General features: G+C 41.1%; 3 protein-coding genes across 3 annotated transcripts in view; 2 read left to right on the forward strand and 1 right to left on the reverse strand.

The window, feature by feature from the left end:
* Window positions 1–3,766: 3,766 nt before the first annotated feature.
* On the forward strand, window positions 3,767–6,673 carry mnx1 (motor neuron and pancreas homeobox 1). The gene is made up of 3 exons (XM_034572393.1): window positions 3,767–4,259; window positions 4,916–5,076; window positions 5,741–6,673. Exons 1-3 carry the CDS (start codon window positions 3,767–3,769, stop codon window positions 6,026–6,028), a joined length of 942 nt encoding a protein of 313 aa, XP_034428284.1. The 3' UTR covers window positions 6,029–6,673.
* A 1,523-nt stretch (window positions 6,674–8,196) lies between these two features.
* nom1 (nucleolar protein with MIF4G domain 1) lies at window positions 8,197–14,229 on the reverse strand. Its single transcript, XM_034572142.1, has 11 exons — window positions 13,170–14,229; window positions 12,959–13,071; window positions 12,493–12,688; window positions 12,016–12,339; window positions 11,751–11,861; window positions 11,295–11,465; window positions 11,059–11,180; window positions 10,843–10,975; window positions 9,715–9,846; window positions 9,502–9,611; window positions 8,197–9,019 (listed from the first exon to the last, which is right to left on the reverse strand). Exons 1-11 carry the CDS (start codon window positions 14,133–14,135, stop codon window positions 8,842–8,844), a joined length of 2,556 nt encoding a protein of 851 aa, XP_034428033.1. The 5' UTR covers window positions 14,136–14,229; the 3' UTR covers window positions 8,197–8,841.
* Window positions 14,230–14,302: 73 nt separating this feature from the next.
* lmbr1 (limb development membrane protein 1) overlaps window positions 14,303–24,282 on the forward strand; it is a 30,341-nt gene continuing 20,361 nt past the window's right edge. The window contains exons 1-5 of the mRNA XM_034572144.1: window positions 14,303–14,607; window positions 17,886–17,958; window positions 18,940–18,979; window positions 20,014–20,153; window positions 21,089–21,192. Of these exons, the coding sequence (XP_034428035.1) occupies window positions 14,545–14,607; window positions 17,886–17,958; window positions 18,940–18,979; window positions 20,014–20,153; window positions 21,089–21,192 (420 nt within the window). The 5' untranslated portion in view covers window positions 14,303–14,544. The remainder of the gene's footprint in view (window positions 14,608–17,885; window positions 17,959–18,939; window positions 18,980–20,013; window positions 20,154–21,088; window positions 21,193–24,282) is intronic.

Below are 24,282 nucleotides of genomic sequence, written 5' to 3' on the forward strand. Positions count from 1 at the left end.
AGGCCTATGATGTTAATATTTTATTTATAAAGATAATAAATGATGAATAACCTGTGTGACCTCATGCAATAAACCAATATTCAAAGATCTTCTTCCAGAAGACAATGCTTCATTATCTGTCAGTTTTTATCTACAAGCAATTTCACATGTCTAATAAAATTGAATCCAATACAATAGCAATAATAGTTTCTAGAGGAAATGTTTACATGTCCAATATAAACCTACCACAAAGATGCAATGACTCTCTGACAGTCAGCCAGAAATGAAAATGAAAAGCTTCTCCTCACGACCCTCCATCTTTCCAAGACTAGCACCTGACACAGCATCAGAGGTGAAATGATGCTTGTTGTAATGAGCAAAGAGCAAAAACCTCCCTCATCTGATCACTTTAATAAGCTGCAGCCGATAAAATATGAACATGATGGAAGTCAACAATGAGGCTTCCACTCCCAATAGAATAGTGTTCATGTTGCATATAAAATATGTAAACCTGGAGACAAGTATCTGCACCATTTTTAGGATTTTCCTGCCTCTATTTTTTTTTGCTTTTTATAACATTTTCTTATAATATACTAAAGCTATTTTCTCCAGAGCAGGTGAATTTAAGCTGCAATAATATTATCACTGTTTTAAATTCATAATTTGGAGCATGCATGTTTTATATTGGATGCAATTCCTCTTTCACTCTTATCAATATTATTGTTGCTATCATCATTGTTATTGCAGCCTTTATTTCGTCAACAAACTGATGACATATTTCGTCGGGCTTTTTTATTGGCTGAACGAATAAAGGCTTTAAAAGCACGAGCACCAGGCCCGTGCAGGCAAATGGCTTCATCGATAACATGTGATTGGGCCTCTATATAAAACAGTGAGCATGTTTCCTCTCCATATTCACAATGTACTGTCTGAGACAAATTAACCATGATATTGGATTCCACGAAGAGTTTGATGTCACTTTCAGTCTTTATTGTAGCTGTGGATAAATGGTGATTGTCTCATATTGACATTGACATTAAGGGGTTTTCATCTGACAGTAATGAGGCAGACAAATCAGACCACGAGCCATAAGCAGCTTCACACATTTCATGGAATTCGACCACTTGTGCCACTTTCACCTAAAGGTATTTGTTGCATTAAAAAGAGACAGTGCAGGTCCCTCGGAATTGCCTTTTCATAATGAACACGTTTGCCGAACGTAATTAATATATAAGCTTTCCCGATTTGTCACTGTGATTTGTATTTTAGTTAATTGTGAAAGTAATTACGGAGCAAATTAACAGCTTTCAGGAGAGACCGGGGTTTTAGGGTCCGGTTCCATCTTGGGCGCCTTATTAATTTTCTCTCCCCTAGATGTGATGAAAAGAGGCGATAAATCTGCTGATCGGTGAAGGCCAATACTAAATGGCTCCATATTTCACCGCTGCTTTAATAGAAATATTCATGCGAGGCCCCTTAATGAAATTAAACCCGAGGTGGGGACAGGGCGCGCAGCTCGGGCGCACGGCGACCAAGAGTCCGACTGTTATAATAATTATTATTATTATGATGCAAGATGGCTGGTAAAATGCATTTAATCAATGAGAAAACTACAAAATAAGACTCCCTCGGTTCTGCTGCGTGTCCAGGGGTGAGGGTGGTTATTTAGCCCTTCGCAATATCATAATAACTCTCTCAGCTTTTCTCTAATGTGGATGCATTTTATTTTTCCCAATGATTTAAACCAAAATGATCAAAAATAAATTTGCTTAAAAGAAAGTAGCACATGGGGACAAAGTGCCAAAAGGATTTGAGACCCCTCGTCGTGTTCAGTGCCAGTTCCCCTCACAAACAGATTTGGATGGTTGGTGTCTGTAGGTCTCCCTCTCTTTTTCTATTTTCTACACGTTTCCATCAATCTCCTCGTTATCATTCTGAAATTGGTTATGATCAATAACCCTCTCCAGTGGTTGCATTTCAGTTATCCTTGTGATTAAAAGCTGAATAATCTGATTTAAATTTGCGTAAAAGAAAGTGGCACAACACTGGAGACCCCTCAGTCTCACATCATGCGTCATTGTGCCATTTCCCCTCAAAAACCAGGTTTGGGTGTTTGGTGTCCACATCAGTCAATTGTCTCCCTCTCTACCCATTTTGTCCACGTTTCCATGCGCGCCCACATCCCGCACCCACATCAATCTCCCCGTTATCATCCTGTAATTGGTCATGATCATCAAGGGCCACAATTAAATGGCGATCCTTTACTTGAAAACTACCCGGTGACTTGTTGATTTCCCCCGAGCAAATAAACGTCCCGCGGCGCGCGGCTGGCTGATGAATTGACAAAAACTAATCAGCTTTATTGGTAGACAGGTTAAGGGCAACGGGGTGTCAATAATTCTCATTTTGACCTCCTCTTCCATTAACTTTAAGTGGCTTATTAGACCCAAGTCACCAGGAGCCACGGGCCTATTACGTCCCTCGCCTCATCACACTTGAAGGGTTTCAATTACAAAAATTTGGGTGGTAGATTGTTTCAAAATTTGACTTATTTTGACTGCTAACCACGGCTTTTTATCTAGGATAAAAAATGTTGTATTCTTCTTTATTCAATATGAAAAACACCAACAATATTTCATTATTACAGGGACAAAACAATTCTAGGATTTTAGAGATTTTTTTCTGCATCATCCACAAGTCTGTTTTGCTGATAGCATCATATTAGAAGCACACGGGTGTAAGTTGATTGATTTGGTTGTATGGCTCCATTAGAACCAGTCAGTGAGCGTCTGTCACCTCCAGGTTTGGGGAGCGACAGACGGAGGCTTTTACTTAAATTTCCCAGTTGGCCTCTCAGGGTGCCCCGGCTCAAGATGTTCGGTTTTTTACGCATTGGTCTTTCAATTGTAGCAGCTTGTATATTAATTTAATTTGCTATCAAAATATTTTGCACATTAGAAACAAATACCAGTGGTGTCGTTTAATATTTGTCATCATGTTTTCTCTGTTTTATGATTTCAAATTTGAGAAAACGTTTTCTCAACCATCTTCTATCCTGAGATGAACCATGAAGCAGAGAAAAGACATGTGTCAGCAAGAAAAGGTCATTTAAATAATCGGGAATAAAATAATTGTATGATTATAAAAATGATTAGAATTTCTTTGGATGTAAAGAAAATGAAAGATTAAAAAAATGAATACATTGACTGTTATATTATGTTTTATGTTATTTGGTATGTTTGTGTGAATAAAAAATATGATGCTACTATACCTTCTCCTGACCTTGGTTAAATTGGTGACGTATTTATTTTTGTATATAAATGCATAGTGTCAATCAATCCCCAGAAATGTGCAGCACGTGTATTCCTATGAAAACTAATTAATTCCTCCCCCATGATTAGGATATTAACTTTGGAAACTTTGACCCTCTGATGAAATGCCTATTGTTGTCTATAATAAAAAAATAACATGTAGTTATATGAAATCTTTCTGATGTTTGATGTTTTCCTATAACAGTAATATTGTATGAAAGCAGCCAGGCATGCAGCACGGTGCTTTACAGTGATTACAGCAGAGTGGCGGTGTTGGGTCCCACACGCAGCTTGGACCAGCCCCCTGCAGACGGCTGCACCAATCGCCTCCATCTGACGGGGATTAAGTGTGACACGGAGCTGCTCCCTCACACTCCGGACCACATCATAACTTTTGAGAGGTGGGAAAGCGGCTCTGACTCCTCCGTCGTTCACCAGCAGCTCAGGCGACACGGACGCGCACCGAAGGGGCCCAAATGGAGAAGTCCAAAAACTTTCGCATCGACGCGCTTTTAGCAGTCGATACACCCAAGGTGCAGACCTCCCCGCTGGCGCTGGTCACTTCCCTGTCCTCCTCCTCCATCCTGTCGTCCGGGAGCGTGGCGGCCCAGGAGCTCACCACCAGCATCGAGTCTTTGCGCGCCGAGACGCCGTCCCCGCCGAGGATGTCCTCCTGCGGGCTGATCCCCAAACCGGGCTTCCTCAACAGCCCGCACAGCATGCTTGGATTACATCCGCAGAGCACCGCAGGCATCCCCGCACAGGCTCTCTACGGCCATCCCATGTACACCTACTCCGCTGCTGCGCTCACGGGCCAACACCCTGCCCTGTCCTACTCCTATCCACACGGCTCCCTTCACCACCACGCCAGTGATCCCATCAAAATGACAGCCAGCACCTTCCAGCTGGACCACTGGCTCCGGGTCTCCACAGCCGGGATGATGCTGCCCAAAATGTCTGACTTCAATGGTGAGTAGCTGTTTCTCTACAGAGTGTTATGACAATTTACCTGCAGCTAGAAACAGACCCAGGATTATCAAAAGCAAAAAAAGATGGTCCATGTGGCAATTTATCTGATAACTATGAATGAGAAGTAACCCTAAAATAACTCAGGCCGTGGTGATGCTGCTCAAACATAGCGTGTGAGACCTGAGCTAATACAGATTGTCATGCATTCTCCTTATATTTCGATATAAAAGTCGTTTTTGGTGCACTCTCTCCCTCAGATGTGAAGATGTCTGAATGAACAGGCTGTCACAGTGTGATGGGTTTTCAGAGAGGAACTAAAATTGTCAGATAATGGACAGTGGGAAAGTGGCGGAGGGGTGTGAAACCCACAGTCCACATGCTGTTTGCTCACCAGATACTGCCTTTTTGTTTCCGCTCGTTTTAACAGATTTGGTCAAAACGCGATGGCAAATAGTTTCTCTATGGACATATTCACAAGTGGACGACCTTGTTGCCTAAACAGGGGGGTTAGGGATATGGGAAATTACAACATAACAAAGAGCTGGCAATTATGTCATGATTTTAGTATAATATTCTTGTTATAAACGTTATTAGACCCAGATTACTGCGGAAAAACTGAATGAAAATATGACATTGATGTTGTTTTCTTCCTGCAGCTCAGGCGCAGTCCAACTTGCTCGGAAAGTGCAGAAGACCCAGAACTGCCTTCACAAGTCAGCAGCTGCTGGAGCTGGAGCATCAGTTCAAACTGAACAAGTATCTGTCCAGACCGAAGCGTTTTGAGGTGGCCACGTCCCTCATGCTGACAGAAACACAGGTAAACCACGTCTGCGCACATAGCGTTTATATTAAGATGAATTTGGTTGTATTAATACATTTTCCATGGCCTCAAAAACATGGGCAGCAAGTTTTTTTATGGGTTTTAATATTAAAACAATACATGAAACATAAATTTATCTAAAATATAATTGAGAAATGAAAGGGAAATGTCTATTTAGTGTCTTGTTTCTGAAAAATCCCAGTGCCATCTCTCCACTTGTATCTAAATTGCAATGGGAAATGTCAGTTCAGCCATTGCATCTATTTCATATTTTACGTGATACAAATTATTTGTAAAAAAAATGACTTCAAGATGAAATAACCTTTAAGTCCTGTTTTCGATGCAAGATAATTGTAACACCCTAGAGGTCAATGTCAGGTGGAATGGTGACCTTTACGCAAACTTTACGCATAATTACGCACAGATATATTTTCTTCTTTTTGTGTTATTTCCTAAGTATTTTAAGGACATATTTACGTCTTGATCTGGAAGGGCACATTAGAGAGGTAACGGTTATAGAAATGAGACAGGGGGATAAAATAATGTGCAATAAAGTTGCGGGGAAGCTTCTGTCGCAGTGGCCACCAGCCGGCCTCTCTTCTTCTACTGTGCGTATATGTCTAAATCAAATAAACTCAAATAGTTTCTCCTCATACTTCAGGTCAAAATCTGGTTCCAGAACAGACGAATGAAATGGAAAAGAAGCAAGAAGGCCAAAGAGCAGGCCGCCCAGGAGGCCGAGAAGCAAAAGGGCAGCAAGAGCGGCCAGGAGAAATCTGACGGACTCGAAAAGTCGGATTATCGCAGCAAGACAGACTCAAAAAACGGCAGAATAAAAGACTTCCGGGACAGTGACGACGACGAGGGCGAGAGTTTCATGTACAACTCGTCCGACTGCTCATCGGACGACGAGAGGAATCGCGCCAGTGACATAAGTCCACAGCCCTGAAGCTGGAGAAAAAAGAAGAAGGGATGAAGATCTCCATTTATAAAGACTGTGGGGGATTCTCGCTATAAAGTGCAGTTGCATGTTATCCAATCTCTAATCACCTACATGGAAGAAATGAGCATTTTGTCATAAAAAAAAGAAAAGAAAAGAATAGAAATTAGGTCAAAAATAAATGCCCATAATGTCATAATAAACAAGCAATAACAAGTGGATATTTAGATTTTATAACGCACACACATCACTCAGCATATAGATAAACTGTGACATATACAAAACGCTGTAAACTGGATCGGGACTTCGCGACCTGTACTTGTTGTGATTAGTTCAATAAGCCACACAGCCCATAGTCTGCTGCCATTCCTCTTATTTTGGCCTTATTTTGTTCTTTGTGGTGTTATACCTCCGAGTAGTGTGTCGTGTCACGCTAAAAAAAAGTGTTATGTTTATTTTTCTATACTGTATTTATAAAATGGTCATACCAGTGCATGCTAAATTATTTTTTAGTTTAGCGTCTCTCTCGGTGGAAACTGTGAAATAAAAATGCTTTTATATAAAACTCACGCAGTTGGTATTTTGACGCAAGTCTTTTTTTCTTCCTTTTGATTTATGACGCACACTTTGCAGAGTTTCGGGCCCTGGTGCGCACAGAGACTTGTGCTTTTCTCCTTGCTCTGACAGGTGGGGTCATGGGAATTACTGTTAATAGCGCTGTCGGATCCGTGCAAACGTGCAGTGAGAGCAAACAGCGAGCAGCCCGGCAGACGGAGGAAACATTTCACACCACACTAGCAATGGGGCTCGTATTATTAAAGCCTTTTAAACGGCGTGTTAAGCGACGACCTGGCTGCTCAGGGACTATTTTCAGGAGTGAAATCATCTGGAAATGATTCACATCTCCAGAAATATTGTAAATGTTAACATCTACTTATCAAGAGTGATTCAAATGTCACTATACAATTACATTCTGGTATTCTCTTATTTCATTTATTTATTATTCATTCATTTTGAAGGGTCTTTATTGGAAAATATAGGTAGGATTGGATTCAAGATGACCTGCGATGACCTCCCTTTAATTATAACCTAAAAGTTAAATTATGACATATTGCATAAACATTTAGAAATTGGCCATTGAAAAACAAAAACAAGAAAATAAATAAGTATTCCTGCAAATGCACGGTTAGCATCACTTCCATTCTACACAAACATGTATATATTTAAGGTGCGTTATCACCTGCTATATTTAATATTTAAATATTCTTTACTTATGACATTTAGTAATTTTCCCACTGTGACTGAGCTATTTGGACAATTTGACACCTCAACTCTTTGTGTGCTTACTATGCAACAGATATTTTCTAGAAAGCTAGTTTCTCTGTGCACAAAATGGTCTCGCTTGTTATCTTTGTTCCCGCTGTCATCAGTGTGAAACTATAGCAGAGGTTGACTGATTATGTGCCATTTGTAACAGGATTACTGTGGGATCTGCTGGTTATCTTCAGCAGACTAAATCTAAGTTCAGCCGAGGGTCAAGCCAAAACCAAGAGTTCACCAGGTAAAGTTGGTGACAGTTCTCGGGCTCACGGCTGCAGACAATGGCCAGTGTATGGAGGGCACAGTGAGACCATTGATCCCACTATCTCCACGTTTTAACTGGGGAGTTTTCCTCACAAGTACCTTCCATTTCTCACCGAAAACACCCCCAGTCCACATGTGCCTTTTTGTGGATGGAGGGATGCTCTATCCGTCATCAAAAAACTGGGTCATACCCGTGTATAAAACCCCTTTTTACTTCCTATGACATGAGCTTACCAGAGGACATTTCCTCTGGTTGACCTTGGTGGCCCATTCCTGACCTCAGACCGCGCTCTGATGCAGGCCGCACCAATGGAGCTAATTAATAGGAGCAAGTATCAAATGTAACAGAGCGACTCTGCTATGCTAACCACGCGGGCAGATACTGGTGTCAGCGAGCAAACAGAAAAGGCTAGACTCAAGGCCCGGGGTCATTTCATCAGGGCGTGAAAACACTGAATGAACAACGCCGCCGTCCCTCTGTTCTGACGGCTCTTGTTTATGTCGCACTCGCAGAGGCCAAGTAGAAATATCAACATAAATTGATAAAAAGATAGAAATGTTCACTAATCAGTTGTGTTCAAGGCTGGAAAAGACTATTATAATGCATTTTATTTTGTGTAAGAGTGTAAATAGACCCAGTGAAGCTCAGTAGGATGACTCCAGGTGTCTGAACCTTGTGATATTAACTCTTGCTGTACACTGCCTCCATGAGGACAGAATCAGAAAAGAACATTAAAGAAAAACAGAGGAAATGAAAGCAGTTTTTAAAAAAAATCTTTCTCTCAACAATACATCAGAGCTTTTAGCTTTTGACTAATGTTTAATTAATTATATGAATATTTTCCAGTGCCAAGATTTCAAATGAATTTGTTAAGATATAATACCATGTGATATTTCACCCATGTAGAAGCAACAACATGAACGATGTATCTGGGAGATGAAATATCCAAAATATCCAATGCAATGCTATTAGATAATTGAACATATGCTAAATCTGTCATATCTAATCCACAAAATCAAAGATGAACTCGTTTATGCTAAAAAAGCATATTCGTGATCAACCATACTTAAAACCTTCATGGAAAATAATGTCAAGAACGTTGATTTAATATCAAAATCATATTTTTTTCTTGTTTAAAATAAAGCGTAGGATTCTGTTCTCTGAATTAAGATGCATTTCACTCCAACAAGCCGTCTTGTGATGCACAGTTCTGGTTTAAAGTAAGTCTGTTGTGGTTTTACAGTTTGAGCTTGGCCTCTTTAGCCTCCATGGCCTTGGTGGCGACCTGAGCGCGCTCCGACAGCATCGCTGCTTGCTCAGCTGGTTCCTGTGACTGGGCATTCTTCAGCAAGAAGTGGCTGATGAAAAGCTTCAAGCCCTCCCGCAGCATTCCGAGCTTGGGAATTCCTGAGATCCTGGCAGATGGAAAACAATGAGGGACATTGATTTTCAGACGTTCACATAGTCCCAAGCAGCAAAGAGGAGACGTTTTACAAGATGTGGGTTAATAGAGGTTAACATTGCTCAAAAGTTTAAATGGACTTTTTAGCCATGTTAGCACAGTGGCTCTGTGGATGGCAGTTTTGGCTCTACCTCCAACAAGGAGTGCTTGTCAGCAGGATTACTAAAAAACTACTGAACTGATTTCCATGAAACTTGGTGGACGGATGGGACATGAGTCAATAAAGAACCTATAACATGTTGGGCTGGTTTTGGAGTAAAGGGTGGATGCAGGAAATTATTTTTCACTTTCTTTAACATTGCGAGATAAGGGATGTTTCCCAAAATTCCCAGGGAATAATTCATGGTTGTTGACCGGTCTATCTATTGGTCTTATTTTGTATTAGTTTACAGGTTTTAAATTCGAAGAGGTAACTGAAAGCACAATGAATCTCACCTTCCAAATATGATGGCTAGGTCCTCCGGCTCACTTTCTTTTAGTAGTTTGGTCAGAACCTGACGCAAGAAGCGCACCGTGGGCTTGTCCAGCTCCCCAAACTCGATTACCTACACAGAAAACCACAGAGGTGACTGTAATAAATATGATTAACTTCACTTTACATCATCAAATATATCAAAGTAATAAAGCTCCAGGCTGGACGTCTCTTACTTTAAGTATGGAGAGCGAGAGGCACTTTCTCTGGAGAAAGAGGAAGACCAGCTGGACCAGATTGTTTAAGGTTTTGGAGGGAAGGTTGGACATCTCCCTGAACTTGTCCCATAGGCTGAACTGGAAAGTCATCTAGAAGAATACAGGACATCAATCTGAGGGATAGTATGACAGCATTGAAGGACACCCAGCACAGAGATAATTCTATTCTAACTATCAAGGTAAGGAGCACAGGTAATCATCTCCTCCCCATCCAGTTTACATGAGAAAAGCAAACATTCCCAGCAGCCCGGGCACGAGCTCTTTGATGAGGACAATGGTCATCAGTTTCTGTTGCAGACACCGGGGGACGACATGGCAGCAAAGTAGGAAGTGTGGTCTGCCCCCCATTGTTTGTCATCACAGTTTGGGTCAAATAATGTAAGAGGTGAGAGAGGTGTGAGACTCCCACACTGCAGAGGTGAACTGCAGGCCACATGCAGGTCACACACAGATAGAGATACTGGGTGGTCACACACACACAGACACACACAGACTGGATGATTCAACCTTTTCACAGTTTCTCATAATAAAATCTACATTAACTTATCTAACATTAAAACACAAAGTCACAACTTGTGTACAGTGAAGTTGCCACCTAACCCCTTCATGTTCTGCATTCAAATACAGATTATACATTCACAGAGTGCATTATTTAATATAAAGTTATTTTTATCATTTCTTACATAAATGTAAATGATAATTCTGAGAATTACAGAAAAAACACAGAACCTTTCATTCAATTTAAAGACTGAATAAACAACATTTATAGGTGAAACTTTCATAATAAGTATCTTTAATATAACTGTGATTGAAATGTTTTTTAAATAATTAAAATGTAACATATTTAATATTATGCATATATCTTAATCTTAACAATTCAATGTCTAATTAATAAAACTGTCTTGGGAAGTTGTTTATTCCATTTCCCAATCTGTTTGTTTTGGAAGTTCATTAAGCTTTTGTGGAACTGAGGGACAAGTTTATTTAATAAAGTTAAGTGCAGGAGAATTGCATTAGGTTCTGTTTAGTTAAGCTTGCATGTGAATGAAGTGCGGATTCTTTCATGTTGAGATTTAGCTGGGGTACCTGGAAGCGGCGATCGTGGGTACAGAATTTCTCTCCCAGTACAGCGTAGAAGGCGTTGAAGGTTTTCTCCTGCAGACAGCAGTCCATCAGAACATGTACAATCTCTCTCTCCTGCTTGTCCTTCAGTCCCATCCTTCACACACAACAGAGAAAAGACACTGAAACACACATCTTCTAGCTGGGCCACGTAGAAATAAAAAAACAACTGTGACAAACCTGAGCAATTTCTCGAATGCATCCAGGTAATCTTCGCTGGTCATGAGAACACAAAAGATGTTTCTTCTGACTTCAGTGTTCATCCGCTGTTTCCGGGCCAGTTCTAAGACTTTGGCACTAAACTGAGACAAATAAAACAGAGACAACAGTTAAGTGACAGATGTTGCTGAGGCCAAACACACATTTTCTTAATGTGTGAGTTTTTTTTGCTGTTTTTGAAAATGTTACATCTCTACCTGTCCTTCAGCAGTACTCTGTTTTGTGCTTGTGTTGCCTGGGTCGCTGATCATGGGCGCTCCGCTCCACGAGGAGCCGACGATCCACCAGCGGCCGACCTTCTCTGCGGCCAGGAGGTTGTCCAGAGAGACCCTCAGCTTCATGTCACTGCCTGCTGCACTGCGTTGGATCTGAGTTACACACGTGCACAAATAAATCAGTCACACGTGCACACAGGAGGTAAAAACACCGGTTCTATAATAGAAACACCTGCAATCCTGATATTAAGGCAGTCAGGCTAAAGGTATTAGCAACACTCTGGAATCTATATAGATGGTACTCTGGTGCCATCTGGTGGTAAGGCTGGAAGCTGCTGTATAACTATCGGTCCACATTTAAAATTGAATATTTCCACTAATGTAGGGAAATAAGATTATTTTAAATCAAATATGGTCATGTTGTAGAAAATCACCCACCAGAGTCCTCTGCAACTTCCTCAGCTTCTCCAAAAGCTCAGGATCGTAGCCCGGGATCTTCCGCATATCATTGTTCTTCAAAGCCAGCATGGTCTCCAACATGAAGCGCACCTGAGGACAAGTATAAAACATCATTTAATCCAAGATAAGCTTCCAAAACAGACACATAGCTGAGAAATCAATACACAATAATGTCGTCAAGGATAGATTTGACTTATTTAAGAATATCTGCTTCATGGCAGATGAAGTAAAAGGAATTCCCTACCCTGGTTTGATCCTGAAACTTCGACCCCAAATCGCTGGCCTTGCGTTGGGCATCAGTGATGAGCTCCTTCAAAGCCAGGGCGTCGTCCTTCCTCAGGGCAAAGCCGACATTTCTCAGCACGAACAGAACTAGTTCAATGTCTTTCTCTGTAAACGCTCCCACTAGAAGTTTGAGGATGTCGAAGATGAGGACAGAATGCACCACCTGGAAGTTGTAGAGGTGAGCAATGATTGCCACCAGGTTGTCACACTCTTTGCCTTCACTGGGGTTCTTGTACATCTCGTCGAACTTCCGCACAACTGTCTCGAGAAATTGGGCCCCCACCTGGAAAATGATGAAATGCGAACAATTCAGATTCATGCGCAGCGAGAGGTGAATATTAGTTTAATATGAGACAGTGAAATGAAAGTCTACTGAAGGGAAATCTCTCCAGAAACTCAGAATGTGTATAAACCCTGAATTAAGGGATATCTTTACCTCTATACCGACGGCGTTATGGAGGACGCTGACCAGCATGACGTGCTCCATCAGCAGCCTGTCGGGCATCAGGGCCGGTGTGACGCAGGCTGCTAGTAGCACCTCAGTCAGGGTGTCATTCATGTCCTTCCTGCTGCTGTTCATGTATATCTCCTCTAGCTGACCACAGATAGATGCCATGTTGGCCTCACTCAGCCTGAAAGAGTCAGTGAATTATGGGTGAATCACTACTTTTAAGTTAACATCACCGCTAATACATACAGAAACAAAGCACAAAATATTTGGTATACGACACATCACAGGGATAAAATGGATCATATTTTACAGGATGTAATCTTTAGATATGTCAAAAATGTCTGTATTTGGAAGAGTCGAGGATGAGGATCTTTATTTTATTTGGCATCTATAATAGAGGATTTAATATGTGTGGGAAATGGTTTAAATGTAGTTCTGTGTTGAGACGTACCTGTTGAGCAGACCTTTCACATTCCTCTTTAGCTTTACGAGCTCAGCTTTGCGTTTGTCATCTCCAATGTTGCGTAAGTGAGGCGGCACGTACTTTCCAGTTGTAGAGGAAGTCTGGACAACAGAGGATGTAAAAAATATGATCAGATCTGTTATATAGTATTTAAAATATCAGTAGGTAAGAAACATATATTCAAGGTTTGTGGACTCACATTTTCTGGGACGGATTCTGTTGTCTCAGTGTCAGGAGCTACCGCTTCTTCCTCTGTGTCTCCTTCATTTTCATCACTCTCATCCATCTCTTCTTCATCCTCCTCCATTTCTTCGTCCTCCTCCTCCTCTGCTTCCTCCTCAATATCCTCATCCTTCTCATCATCTAAGGAAGACATGTCTTCATCGCTGCCTTCACTTGCAATCGCATCTCCAGGTTCCTCGTCCTCATCCGATGAAGCAGAGTCACTCTCTCCCAGCTTTTCAAATTTCGCTTTGGCCATGTCCACGTCCTCGTCGTCATCGTACACCCCCACAGCCGAAGAGCTGGAGTCAAGCACACCGAGGATGTAATCAAGTCCATCGGCGACAAAGGACTGAGGGAGAGTTTTTTTGTTCTTCCTCTTGTTCAATCCCAGTTGTCGCTCCAGCTTCTTTATCTCTCTGTCCTCTTGCTCATTTGCTTCCATGAGCGCCATCTTTCTCGATTCTTGGAGCTTATTCACTTTCTTGCCTGTCTTGGAAGACGCTGGCGTGTCAGACTTCCCTGATTTCCCCTTTTCAGCTCCAGCAGGTCGACTTGCATTTGTTTTTGACACCTCTTTACTCGCTTTCTTTGTTTTCTTCTCCTTCTCCTGCACAGGTGGCTGTTTCTCACCCGAGATGTCACCATCACCATCACCATCGTCTGCGGGCAAACTGAGCGCCTTGTTCCCCTCGTAGTAACTTTTCATTTTGGCCTTTTTCATCTTTCTCTTCTCCTTGCGCAGCTCCTTCCTGCTCTTCCTCTTCACGCCTCTCAACTCGGGCTCGGGCTCAGGCTCAGGCTCAGTTTCTTCCGTGCCACTCTTGCTCTGAACAAACTCATCCACCGCCACCATGTATCTGTGCAACACTATATTCCCCTTCTTCTTCTTCGTCGTCGTCGCCTGGTTGCTCTTGCTTCTCGGCTTCCATTTCCCCTTCATCTCTGCAAGCCAACCTGGAGACACTGGCTATCTAAGTAACCTCAACCGGGCTACCTGCGTTTAAAAACACACGGCTAAGCTAACTTTAGCGTCTGAGGCAACAAAAACAAGCGCCGGGTGGAAGCAGGAGACATTCAAATACCTGCACATGTGTCTCCATGAGGACAATGTTGTTGGTTTACTTCCGGGTCACGTTGCCGCGCTGACGCCGGATAATGACGTTTTTTATTTTGGGGCGTCTTTTTCCTTTTTTTTTCTCGTCAGGACGAAGCGGTGTTAGCTCTCGCATGTAAACTGCCTCGGGCTGAGATGTCCAGAGGAGGAGACACCGGAGTTGTCGCCGGTGCCGCAGGTGCCAGTTAGCACGTAGCGAGTCTGTAGCCGCCTTTTCGCATTTGCAATATGAAGAATGGAAGAAGACGATGTTTCTATCAGAGAGCAGAATTTCCACAGCCAAGTTCGAGAGTACATCGTAAGTAGCGCACGGAGCGGCTAGTCGCGGCTAGCAGCAGGCTAACGACCTCCTCCTCCTCCTCCTCCTGTCGCCGCCGCCGCCGCACGCTGACGGGCAGCTAGCGTTAGCATCGCTCGGTAGTTCTGACCCTGGGCTGAAAACACGTCGGTGGTTTTTAACGTAGGCTGCGAATTTACCTGCGACACACTTCTTGTTTCAGGTGGAAAACGACGAGCGAGCGTGCTAATTAAAAGTGAGCGGACGTCAACGTTAGCCACCACGAACCAGTTGATTACAGGGGTTTAACTTGGCTAATGTTTTCTTTCGGGACGTTTAGAAATACACAAGGAAGATATTTGACAGGGGCGTAGATAACATGGCGTAGTTATCAGTGATACAAGTGTACTAGAGAGGAGACCTTTATATATTCAGTGTACTAGAGAGATTACCTTTATTTAGTATGTGTATATAGTATTATAACATCATGCATAGATAACATGTCTCAATCATCAGTAATACAAGTGTACTACACTGAGGAGACCTTTATTTTGTATGTGTATATAGTATTATAACATCATGCATAGATAACATGTCGTAGTTTTCAGTAATGCAAGTGTACTACACCAAGGATACCTTTATATATTCAGTGTACTAGAGAGATTACCTTTATTTTGTATGTCCCAATCATCAGTAATACAGGTATACTAGAGAGGAGACCTTGGTTTTGTATGTATATATTTTATTATAAGATCATACATTGACATTTTCTCTTCAAGCCTGGTTAAGACCTAATGTAAGAACACATTAACTGGTGAAATGTAACCTAACGTTAAGTCTTATGTGAAGCAGAATTTATATTTTGAAGTCAAAGGTTTGTTTGTGCACGTTTCTACCACTCACATGAAAACCTGAAGAGGTTTGTTTGCAATGGGAGTTTGAAGTCAAAGTTTTCATAGTTTTTATTAGATTTAATGGTTCGAGTCTTTGGAATAATATTGATTATATCAGGATACAAATCGGTCTTTGTTGTTTAATACTAAAAATATAACAAGTTGTGTTCTTGTCAGACAGGTTGTTATCCATTGCAGCTATACTTCAGGTGTCAGACACAGCAGGTCCTTGTTTGCTGCCCACTTGAAAAACCGTGATAAAGTAAACAACTTAACAATCTCTAACCAACTAAAGCCCTGAACATTGCCACTGATCTCCCTTTGCTGCAAACCATAATATTGTTAGCGTCTTGGTGTGTATTTCTGATTTCAGAAATAAATCAACTAGGAAGAGGGGGGCGTTTTGTCTGGAGTAGGTCTTGTTGATTATTCCCGGCAGACACTTTTGAAATACAGAAACTATCAAATGTCTCACAAGTAGGCAAGTTCAACAGCTCAGCTTCAGCTTGCACATCTTGTCCTCAGCGTCTCTCTTCATCGGCCTCCCAGTATCCCATATCAGCATGCTTCAGCCTTACATAATGTTCTGATGTCTCTGTGTCATTTAAACGTAATGTGTATGAGTCGGCTTATGGATTGATTTCCACTGGCACTGGCGGATTCATGTTTGTTGTTGTGTTTACTTTTTGCAGTCAATGCTATTCTGGGTTAAGTTTTTAAAGTGAGTAAACATGACTCAGTGGGAAGACGGTACACTTTTAACAGACCTTTTAAATGTGGGAAAGTGTGTCTTCCATTAAAGAATGCCATGCCTGCGATTACACAGAACACAGAAAATCGTGTTATGTGAGTAACCCGGTTAACACCGCGTAAAAACGTGATACTTTCAGTAATAACATTGGCCAATGCCATCTCCAAACAGCCTCTAATACACTTATCAGCCTTTCACATGTTGTGCTGGATAAATTGTAAAGTGTTATGTTGCAGCCTGAGCAGCCACCCTGTGCTGTTGAAATGATTATAATTTAGAGGCAGTGCAATGGTTTTCTAAACTAAAATACAAACTTTCCAAACATTAATTTACTTGTTCTATCCGTCTTTTCCATGCACATCATAACACTTAAATCGAGATACATTTGCATGATCAAGCATTCAGGTTTCTTTAAAGTTCAATTACTGCTGAAAGCGACTTGTCGGGGAAACACACTGGTCAGTACATGCTTGAAGAAATATTCAAGTCATTAGTGCTGACTGGACAGTTTGAGTTCATATGTCACAAAGGTGTGAATTGCTTAGTTGGTTGAAGTTGCTTACAAGAAGCATTTACTGGTGTGCTTGAAACTTGCTGTTATCTTCCCTCAGACTGTTGCATCTATGTGTCTGTGCCAGTTTATCAGCTCTGTGCACCTGACATGCGTGTTATTCTGGGTTTGTCCCCTTGTGGACACACGTGTTTTGCTTGAGCCAATGTCAAAACAGAGTTTGTACCTTGGAAATTAATCTTTTTCACTTGGAATGGAACTGCAAGTGATAGGGAGCACTGTTTTTGTTTTTGAATTTTTTCAATAATATTGTGTCTCTGTCTGCAACGTGCACAGGCTGTCTGGTGTCTGGCTGAGTCATTTTCATGATCCGACCTTGGCCATGATGAGCTTTGCGGTGTTGACAGGGTGTAAAGTGCTGAAGTGCGAGGTTCTAACATTAGTTACATCCAAGTCACCGTCATAGTAGAAGCAGAGAATGTGGAACGGTATTCTTTCTGTAAGACCATCCAGCTTGTTTGGAGCCAGGTGTTACTTAATAACCTCCCTGCATCAGTGATATCGGTACCACTTTGCTTGTAGCTTTGGTTTAATCAATCATTGAATGTTAGAAAAACAATGACACGTTGCAATGTTTTGCTCTTAATAGTTAACTGTATCGTTGATTAGATTAGTGCTACAGCGAGAGGAAATGTTTCTTATTTTGGTTGTTATAACAAATCTATGCTCTCATATGGTTATTTATACAAATACCAAGAGACAACATTTTCTATACCATCACAGTAGTGCATGGAGGAAATGGTCTTCTTTCCACAGCTGTCTATGCTGTAGTAAATGCATTATAGACACTACTTTTACACTCGAGTGCCATTGAATCTACCTGCTCACTGTAAGCCATGGGAAAATACTGAGGCATCAATGTTCTCACATGATGCAGAACGTAGATTTTAGTTCTCATTAGTATAAATTGGTAACCGATTGTGGGCTAAACCAAATTCTTTCAGATAGCTATATTAAACAATGGCACACAACAGGACACAAACATAAATTTGAAAAATACTGTTGGTATCTGCTTGCTGATTTATGATTTATCATCAGTCATAATAAACCCCGTACTAAAATTCTTATTATGTTGTCGTTTCAGATTTGTTTCCTCCTGTTTGCAGTCCTTTACATCGTGTCCTACTGCATCATAACCAGATACAAGAGGAAGACTGGTAAGTGCTCTTGCAGAATACGATCTCCCGCTCTGTGGGAACAGGTATTTTCCAAGTGTCTGGGTCGTGAGACGGTCGCACGTCTTAAAGCATCGGTTTAATGCAACGTGTCTGTGGTGGAACTATTTTCACAGCTAACATTGTAGAAGTCTGGTTATCTGTGTTACTGCTTGTTTGAGCACAGACAGAGCCCTTCATTGTACGTGGACTGAAAGAAAGTCAATACCAAGAATGCATTAGCTGTTTGTAGGAGAGACCTCACCCACAAGTCACCTCTGTAAAAGTGTAAACTGTAAACGCCCAAAATTGCTTTTAGGGCTGTGGCCACATGGACACAATGGGCTACATTCTGACAGTGAGGCTTAATAGTGATATATCCTGTCCTGTGTATTGAAAATCACTAATGCAAGACTCAAGGGAAGCGAGTCACTGGGTGAGATCTTATTTTCTATTCTTCTGGAATGTCTTTCACGCAGGTTTTGATCTTTTGAACCAAGATATGGAGCCGGCTTTATGAACTGTATCCTATTTCCTCAGGACAAATATAGTATGTGGAGGTCACCTGTTCTTCCCTTGTCTCATTTTGAAAGTAGACCACTTTGTACCACAAATTCCTTCTGGAGTTTTGTACAGCAGGAATCTAGGCTGCTCTTGTTTTTACACCTACTGGTTGGTTCTAGGTTTTGTTTTTTAATGAAAGGGTCAATATAACTATCGAATTAGCAATAGATTGTTTTCAAAACAATTATAGATGCCTTGAGCATTCTTTCAATAATATAAAGTATGCGTGGGAAAATATCAGATACTTGTATTCTGCAGAGACATCAGTATGTCCCCAATAATAATAAAAAACTCAAATGTTGTGTTCTTCTAATTTCTATCTTAAAAATGATGCAATGTATAAAAACACAGACCGTACACAGCTTCTCAGCCTCGTTAGTGTCCTACTATGTGACTAAAGCTGTTTGGTTTCCTTCACAGATGACCACGAGGATGAAGATGCTGTGGTCAACAGAATCTCGTGAGTTAACTTTCTTTTTCATGTGATTTTGAAAATTTGATAACTTTACAGATGAACTAGCAGATTTTTGTTCTATGTAGAGACAAGTAAATTAAGTTTGTTTAATTAAAGTGAACTTATGCAAGAAAATATAAGCCAGGAAAGTTAGTTAGCTGCTTGAAGAAGGAAAATTGAAAAGAATGAAAGTATACATTACTGTATAGTAATTATAATAGAGTAATCATTGAAGTCATGTTTGACCAAAAAAAGGACAAATGATTGACAAATATTGTTTGGGTCCAGTTTATCAATTGTGATGATTGGTTGGACTTACATTCTACTACACTCACTAACTACACTCACAATCCACTGTCTAACCCACTAATTCCCTCACTGTGTTACTGACACCAGACCAGTGGTGGCAAGTATCAGCGATCTCGGTGTAGAATTACAAATCACTCTCACTGATGCTTGTTGTAGCCACAAGCATCCTGCAGAGGAAATTGAAACTCTAGGTGCATCAAAATAATGGAAAGCATTTCAGAAAACTTAGTTCCTTTGGTGAAATGGTGACTTTGTGCCGTCCCACTGAGCAGATGGTCACTCCCCTGGGCCCAATCTAGAAACCTAGAGCCTACCAATCACCAAGCTGCAGAACCAATCCATGTCCTTTGTTTCAGGAGCAGAGCAGGGGTGTGTAAAGTGAAGAGCAGAAGGATGATTGAAAGAACAGATTGACAATGAGCCTGCTGGCTGTTAAATCCAGTGCAATTAGAGTGGTCAACAAATAAGTGAAATCTGCACTTTTCTTCTGCTTATTAATTCCTATCACACTGTAAATCAAGTGACTCTTGTTTAATATAACACATAATCCAAAAGTAATCCCTCAGTAACCAAGTAACCAAGCTCGTAACATAATCGGATTTTAACAAGAAAAAAAACCTTATTACCTTGTTGTTATTCTGCATGTGTTCGTTTTTAACCCGACTGGCCCTAATACTGTGTGTGTTTGTGTGTTTTTGTCTGTTTATGTGTGTGTTTGATTCTATTTGCAGATTGTACTTGTGCACCTTCACCCTGGCAGTGTCGGGTGGTGCCGTCTTCCTCCTGCCTTTCTCAATCATTAGTAGTGAGATCCTCCTCTCCTTCCCCAAAAACTATTACATTGAGTGGCTCAATGGCTCCCTCATCCATGGTCAGTGGATCACACGGTTCACGTGTCTTTTCAGTTTCATTAACTCATTTTCTCTCTCACTTTACTGTCACGCATGATGTATTTGTTTGCAAATAAAGCAAATATCTTGTCACGTAGTTGCATTAACATTCATTGGAATCATAATTAACTTTATACACTTTTATCAAACTCAGTACATGTTGTGATTAACATGTCCAAATTGTTTTAAATTAAATGTTACGTGTAAATGCCAATCCTAACCCCAATGTCTGTTTTGCTGTTGTATGTAAACATATACTAATTACATTATAACTGATAATAATATATAAAATGTATGATAATAATTAAGCTTACAATGGATAAGTGCATTGTTGCAGTTTAAAGCTTGAGGGGTTCTTAGTATATGTAATATTACTGATTAATAATAATACATTAAAGTATTTTGGGAAATCAACTTGAAACACTGTTTAAGGATAAAATAACCAGATGGAAATGTCTGTCTGTGTAACCCATCGAATTTTATACTTAACAGGGTTCATGATTTCTAAAATTTGTAGAAAAGATATAGAATCTTGTAGAATGAATGTTAGTTGTGATTAAGGTAAATGAAGCATACAACAAATTTGACTTAATCTTGAATATGCGCTGGTAGACGGACATAGCCAGTAAATTAGTATCCCAATTTATCAGATCACGTTTTGTCTTTAGTGTCACAATCACCAATGCAGATTGACAGCATCACCACCGGTGTAATTTAGGCTGTTGGATGTTCCAATTGCCACCAGAGGGCATCAGAGACTCATACATTGACAAAGAGACACTTGCCAGACTCACTTCACAACCACTGTATAATAATATTCAAAGGAACACACTCATGTCACATTAAAAATAAAACTTAATATAGATTTTTGATGTATGATTTATGACTGTATGCATACACACTTTGGTTTATGCAGGGCTGTGGAATCTGGTGTCACTGTTCTCCAACCTCTGCCTCTTCGTCCTGATGCCATTCGCTTATTTCTTCCTGGAGTCTGAGGGATTTGCGGGATCGAAAAAGGTAAATTGCCTTATTTGTTATATTTATATCTATCTAATTAGATCTGTTTATTTCCTTGTATGTGATGCACGGCTACCAACTACCAGAAATTGTGAGAGACTGCAAAATGTAAGAAAATGTAAGGTCAGAAAAATTTGTATTAGTTTTTCTCCTTCTGTATTCGAATGCTTTTCTATTCAAGCAAACGTTTCCCTGTCAGCAGCCAAAGCAGCAGCAGCAGCAGCAGGTGCCTAGTCCTTGCCCTCTGCCTGACTCATGCCACTGACCGTAACTGCCACCGCAGAAACCTCATTAACCATGAAAGTCTGAATCTGGTCTTCGCCCAGCGCCACATCCTGACAAACCCTTCCAATAAGGCCATAGACTGCAAACGCTTCAACACTGCTGCATCGGCCCCACTGATTTAAAGCCTGATTCCTTGTCACCACCTCCCCAGCCCCCTAAAATAAAACTTCAAAAGGACAGGCTAATAATCGAGTTGTAAGGCTCAGCGAACTTCCTCGTTTAATTGATTACCCCCCAAAAAAGAGGCTGGGGGCTCGTGTTCCAAAAGTCCATAAAGTCGCAGCAACATGACAGCACAATAGAGCCTCGCAAAATGGAGGGGGAAAGATTTACTTTTAATACACCTCTATCCTGTGTCACAGTTTGAAACCTCTCTGGTTTATGTCCCTCCTGGCAAAAGCACATAAAAATTAGTCTGTACTGTAGTGTATAGGCAGTTCTTTTCTTCCCCAGCTCCACTAATTTGTTTCGGTTGGATTTCTTCAGCAGAGGGCCGGCCCTGATGTGTAGGCACCAAGACGAGGGCCTCTTTCACGTGTCTCGTTTTTTTGTTCTTTTTATTTTTTATTTTAGCGAGACTGTTTCTTGCTTCTGCTCGTCCATAAATTTGCTCAGAGGAATCGCTGTTCAATGTTGAGCTGCACGTCCAGGTATATATTGTGTGTGTGCAGAGGAAGGGGTGGAGGTGACACCCGTGTTGCGCCCCCCCCCCCCCAAAAAAAGCCTGAGCCGCCTGCAGAGTCAATGATGCGGCCAGCTGCGAGGAGAATGTAAAACACAGATTCTAGTTTTTATAATGTCATATTATCCCTTTCCCCAATAACAACAGCATTAGACCACAATGTCATAAGTTTTAATGTGGTATTTTAACCTCCTGGGCTAATGTTATGGCACTACGAGGTCTTTTTGACTGCGGAAATGAAGTGAATGATGAATTTCACTACTAACGTTGTAAGTCAGGCTTTTTCATGTGGCTGTGTTTATGTTTGACGATGTACTAAAAGACGCCACCAGAATAAAGATGGAAATGTGGATGTTTTTTTGTTTTTTTGAATGTTAACTGTTCAGCTCTTTAGAGGCTCTGTCACCTGAATGATTAATAGTTTGCCAAATTGTCCAAATTGTGGATGAATCGGAGTGACTTAGGGCTTTGATGTCAGATGTTATGATCTCGCTTTATTTGTTGCTGTAAAATGTCTCCCACTTTACGGCTGGGTTCTGAAATCTTTGCAGAAGAGCTGCATCACTGAGGCCACTAAAGGTCCTCGTGCAGTTCAGGGTTTGAGGTTCTGATCAGGTTTAACACTCCTCTCTGCTGGGGAGTATTTCTGCCTTTTAAATCGTGCACATTAGCAGCAATGTACATGCAGTACCTCTTGTTGTTGTTGTTGGCGTGTTTTGACTACATAGGGACAGAATAAAAATGTGTCCAATTGTGAGGCTTTTTATGTCCCACTATAGCATTTCTGTCACTTATCTGTTCTGGTGTCTCCGGACCACCAGTAGATGGCATTATATTGATGAGAGCCATCTGTGTTATTGAGAAGATCAGCGTGTTCTGATCATGTTAATAACACATCTCTTTACAAAGACTATAACGTCGCTGAAAATGTAAAGCAAGCCACTTAAATGATCATCATAATTATACACGACATGTTTCATATTTTGAAGCTATAATTTATTATTAACAGTGAGATCATAGTGAAAAAAAAGTTCTTCATTTATTTACAATCTTCCTAGCACACACACACCATATAACCTATTGTAAAGTTAGCCTGATCATGTTTTAATGTCCTTTTAGTTTTACCCCAGACGTAGATCTTTGCATGAAGAAATGTGTGAATTACGTAAAGTATGCGTTGCACTGAATAGTCTCTTGGTCTTACCCACAGTATTGAAATGTGTTTGATCCTGAAACGAGTTGGAACGAGTCTGACCCCCTGACTGACCCAGCGAAGGGCCAACAGGTTTCATCTGGTAGTTAAAGAAACTCCTCATCAATCTCATCCTAAGCCCTAACCCGCCGATGATGAGAAGTGTGTTTATTGTGGAGGGAGAGAAGGGGGGAGGAGAGGGGAGAGAGAGAGAGAGAGGGAGAGAAAACGTCTCGCCAAGCAAACCCGCGTGGTGTTACTAAGATACTCGTCTTTGTTGGAGCTCCACAATGGGGCCTGGATATTTATTTCAAATCTCCTGCACATGCAGACATTTTTCCCAGGCCTTCTTTCGGGCAGGGCCAGCCGGAGAATATAAAGTGGTGTTTACATACCTTCCTTTAAGGTCACAATGTCTCCCTAAAGCTGCCTGTTACAATGTTCGTTTCCATGGCAACATATTAGTTCGAGCTGGGAATTTAAAAAAGAACAAGCGAGTTGCTCAGGATTTCTCCCCTCCTCTCGTGACTCAGTTTTTCTAAACTAAGGAATGAGTTCTGAAGCTGGACTGATTCTGCACCAGGTTCTTAGTCGTCTTTGCTGATTTTTATGAACCCCCCCCCCCCCGTTCTCTCTGCTTGTCTTCTATCATACATGTGAAAAAAACTCAAACGCTTTAAGAAGGGTAGAGGATTATGTAGATGGCCGCTAACTTTTCTGTAGTCGGAACATTTCGTCGTCATTGTAGGATGGCAAACAAAACTTAACTGAAAATACAGAGCGGCCTTTTCAAAGTTTCCCTTCATATCACAATATTACTGAAAGTCCCCCCCTCCCCACACCCCGAGGGTTTGAACAATACGACGTGATGCCGATCATTTTCCATGCTCTCGTGCCATTGGTGCTTATTAAGTCTTATTAAGAGTCTTTA

Source organism: Hippoglossus hippoglossus, chromosome 20 (assembly GCF_009819705.1).
Source record: "Hippoglossus hippoglossus isolate fHipHip1 chromosome 20, fHipHip1.pri, whole genome shotgun sequence".
NCBI classification, from domain to species: Eukaryota; Metazoa; Chordata; class Actinopteri; order Pleuronectiformes; family Pleuronectidae; genus Hippoglossus; species Hippoglossus hippoglossus.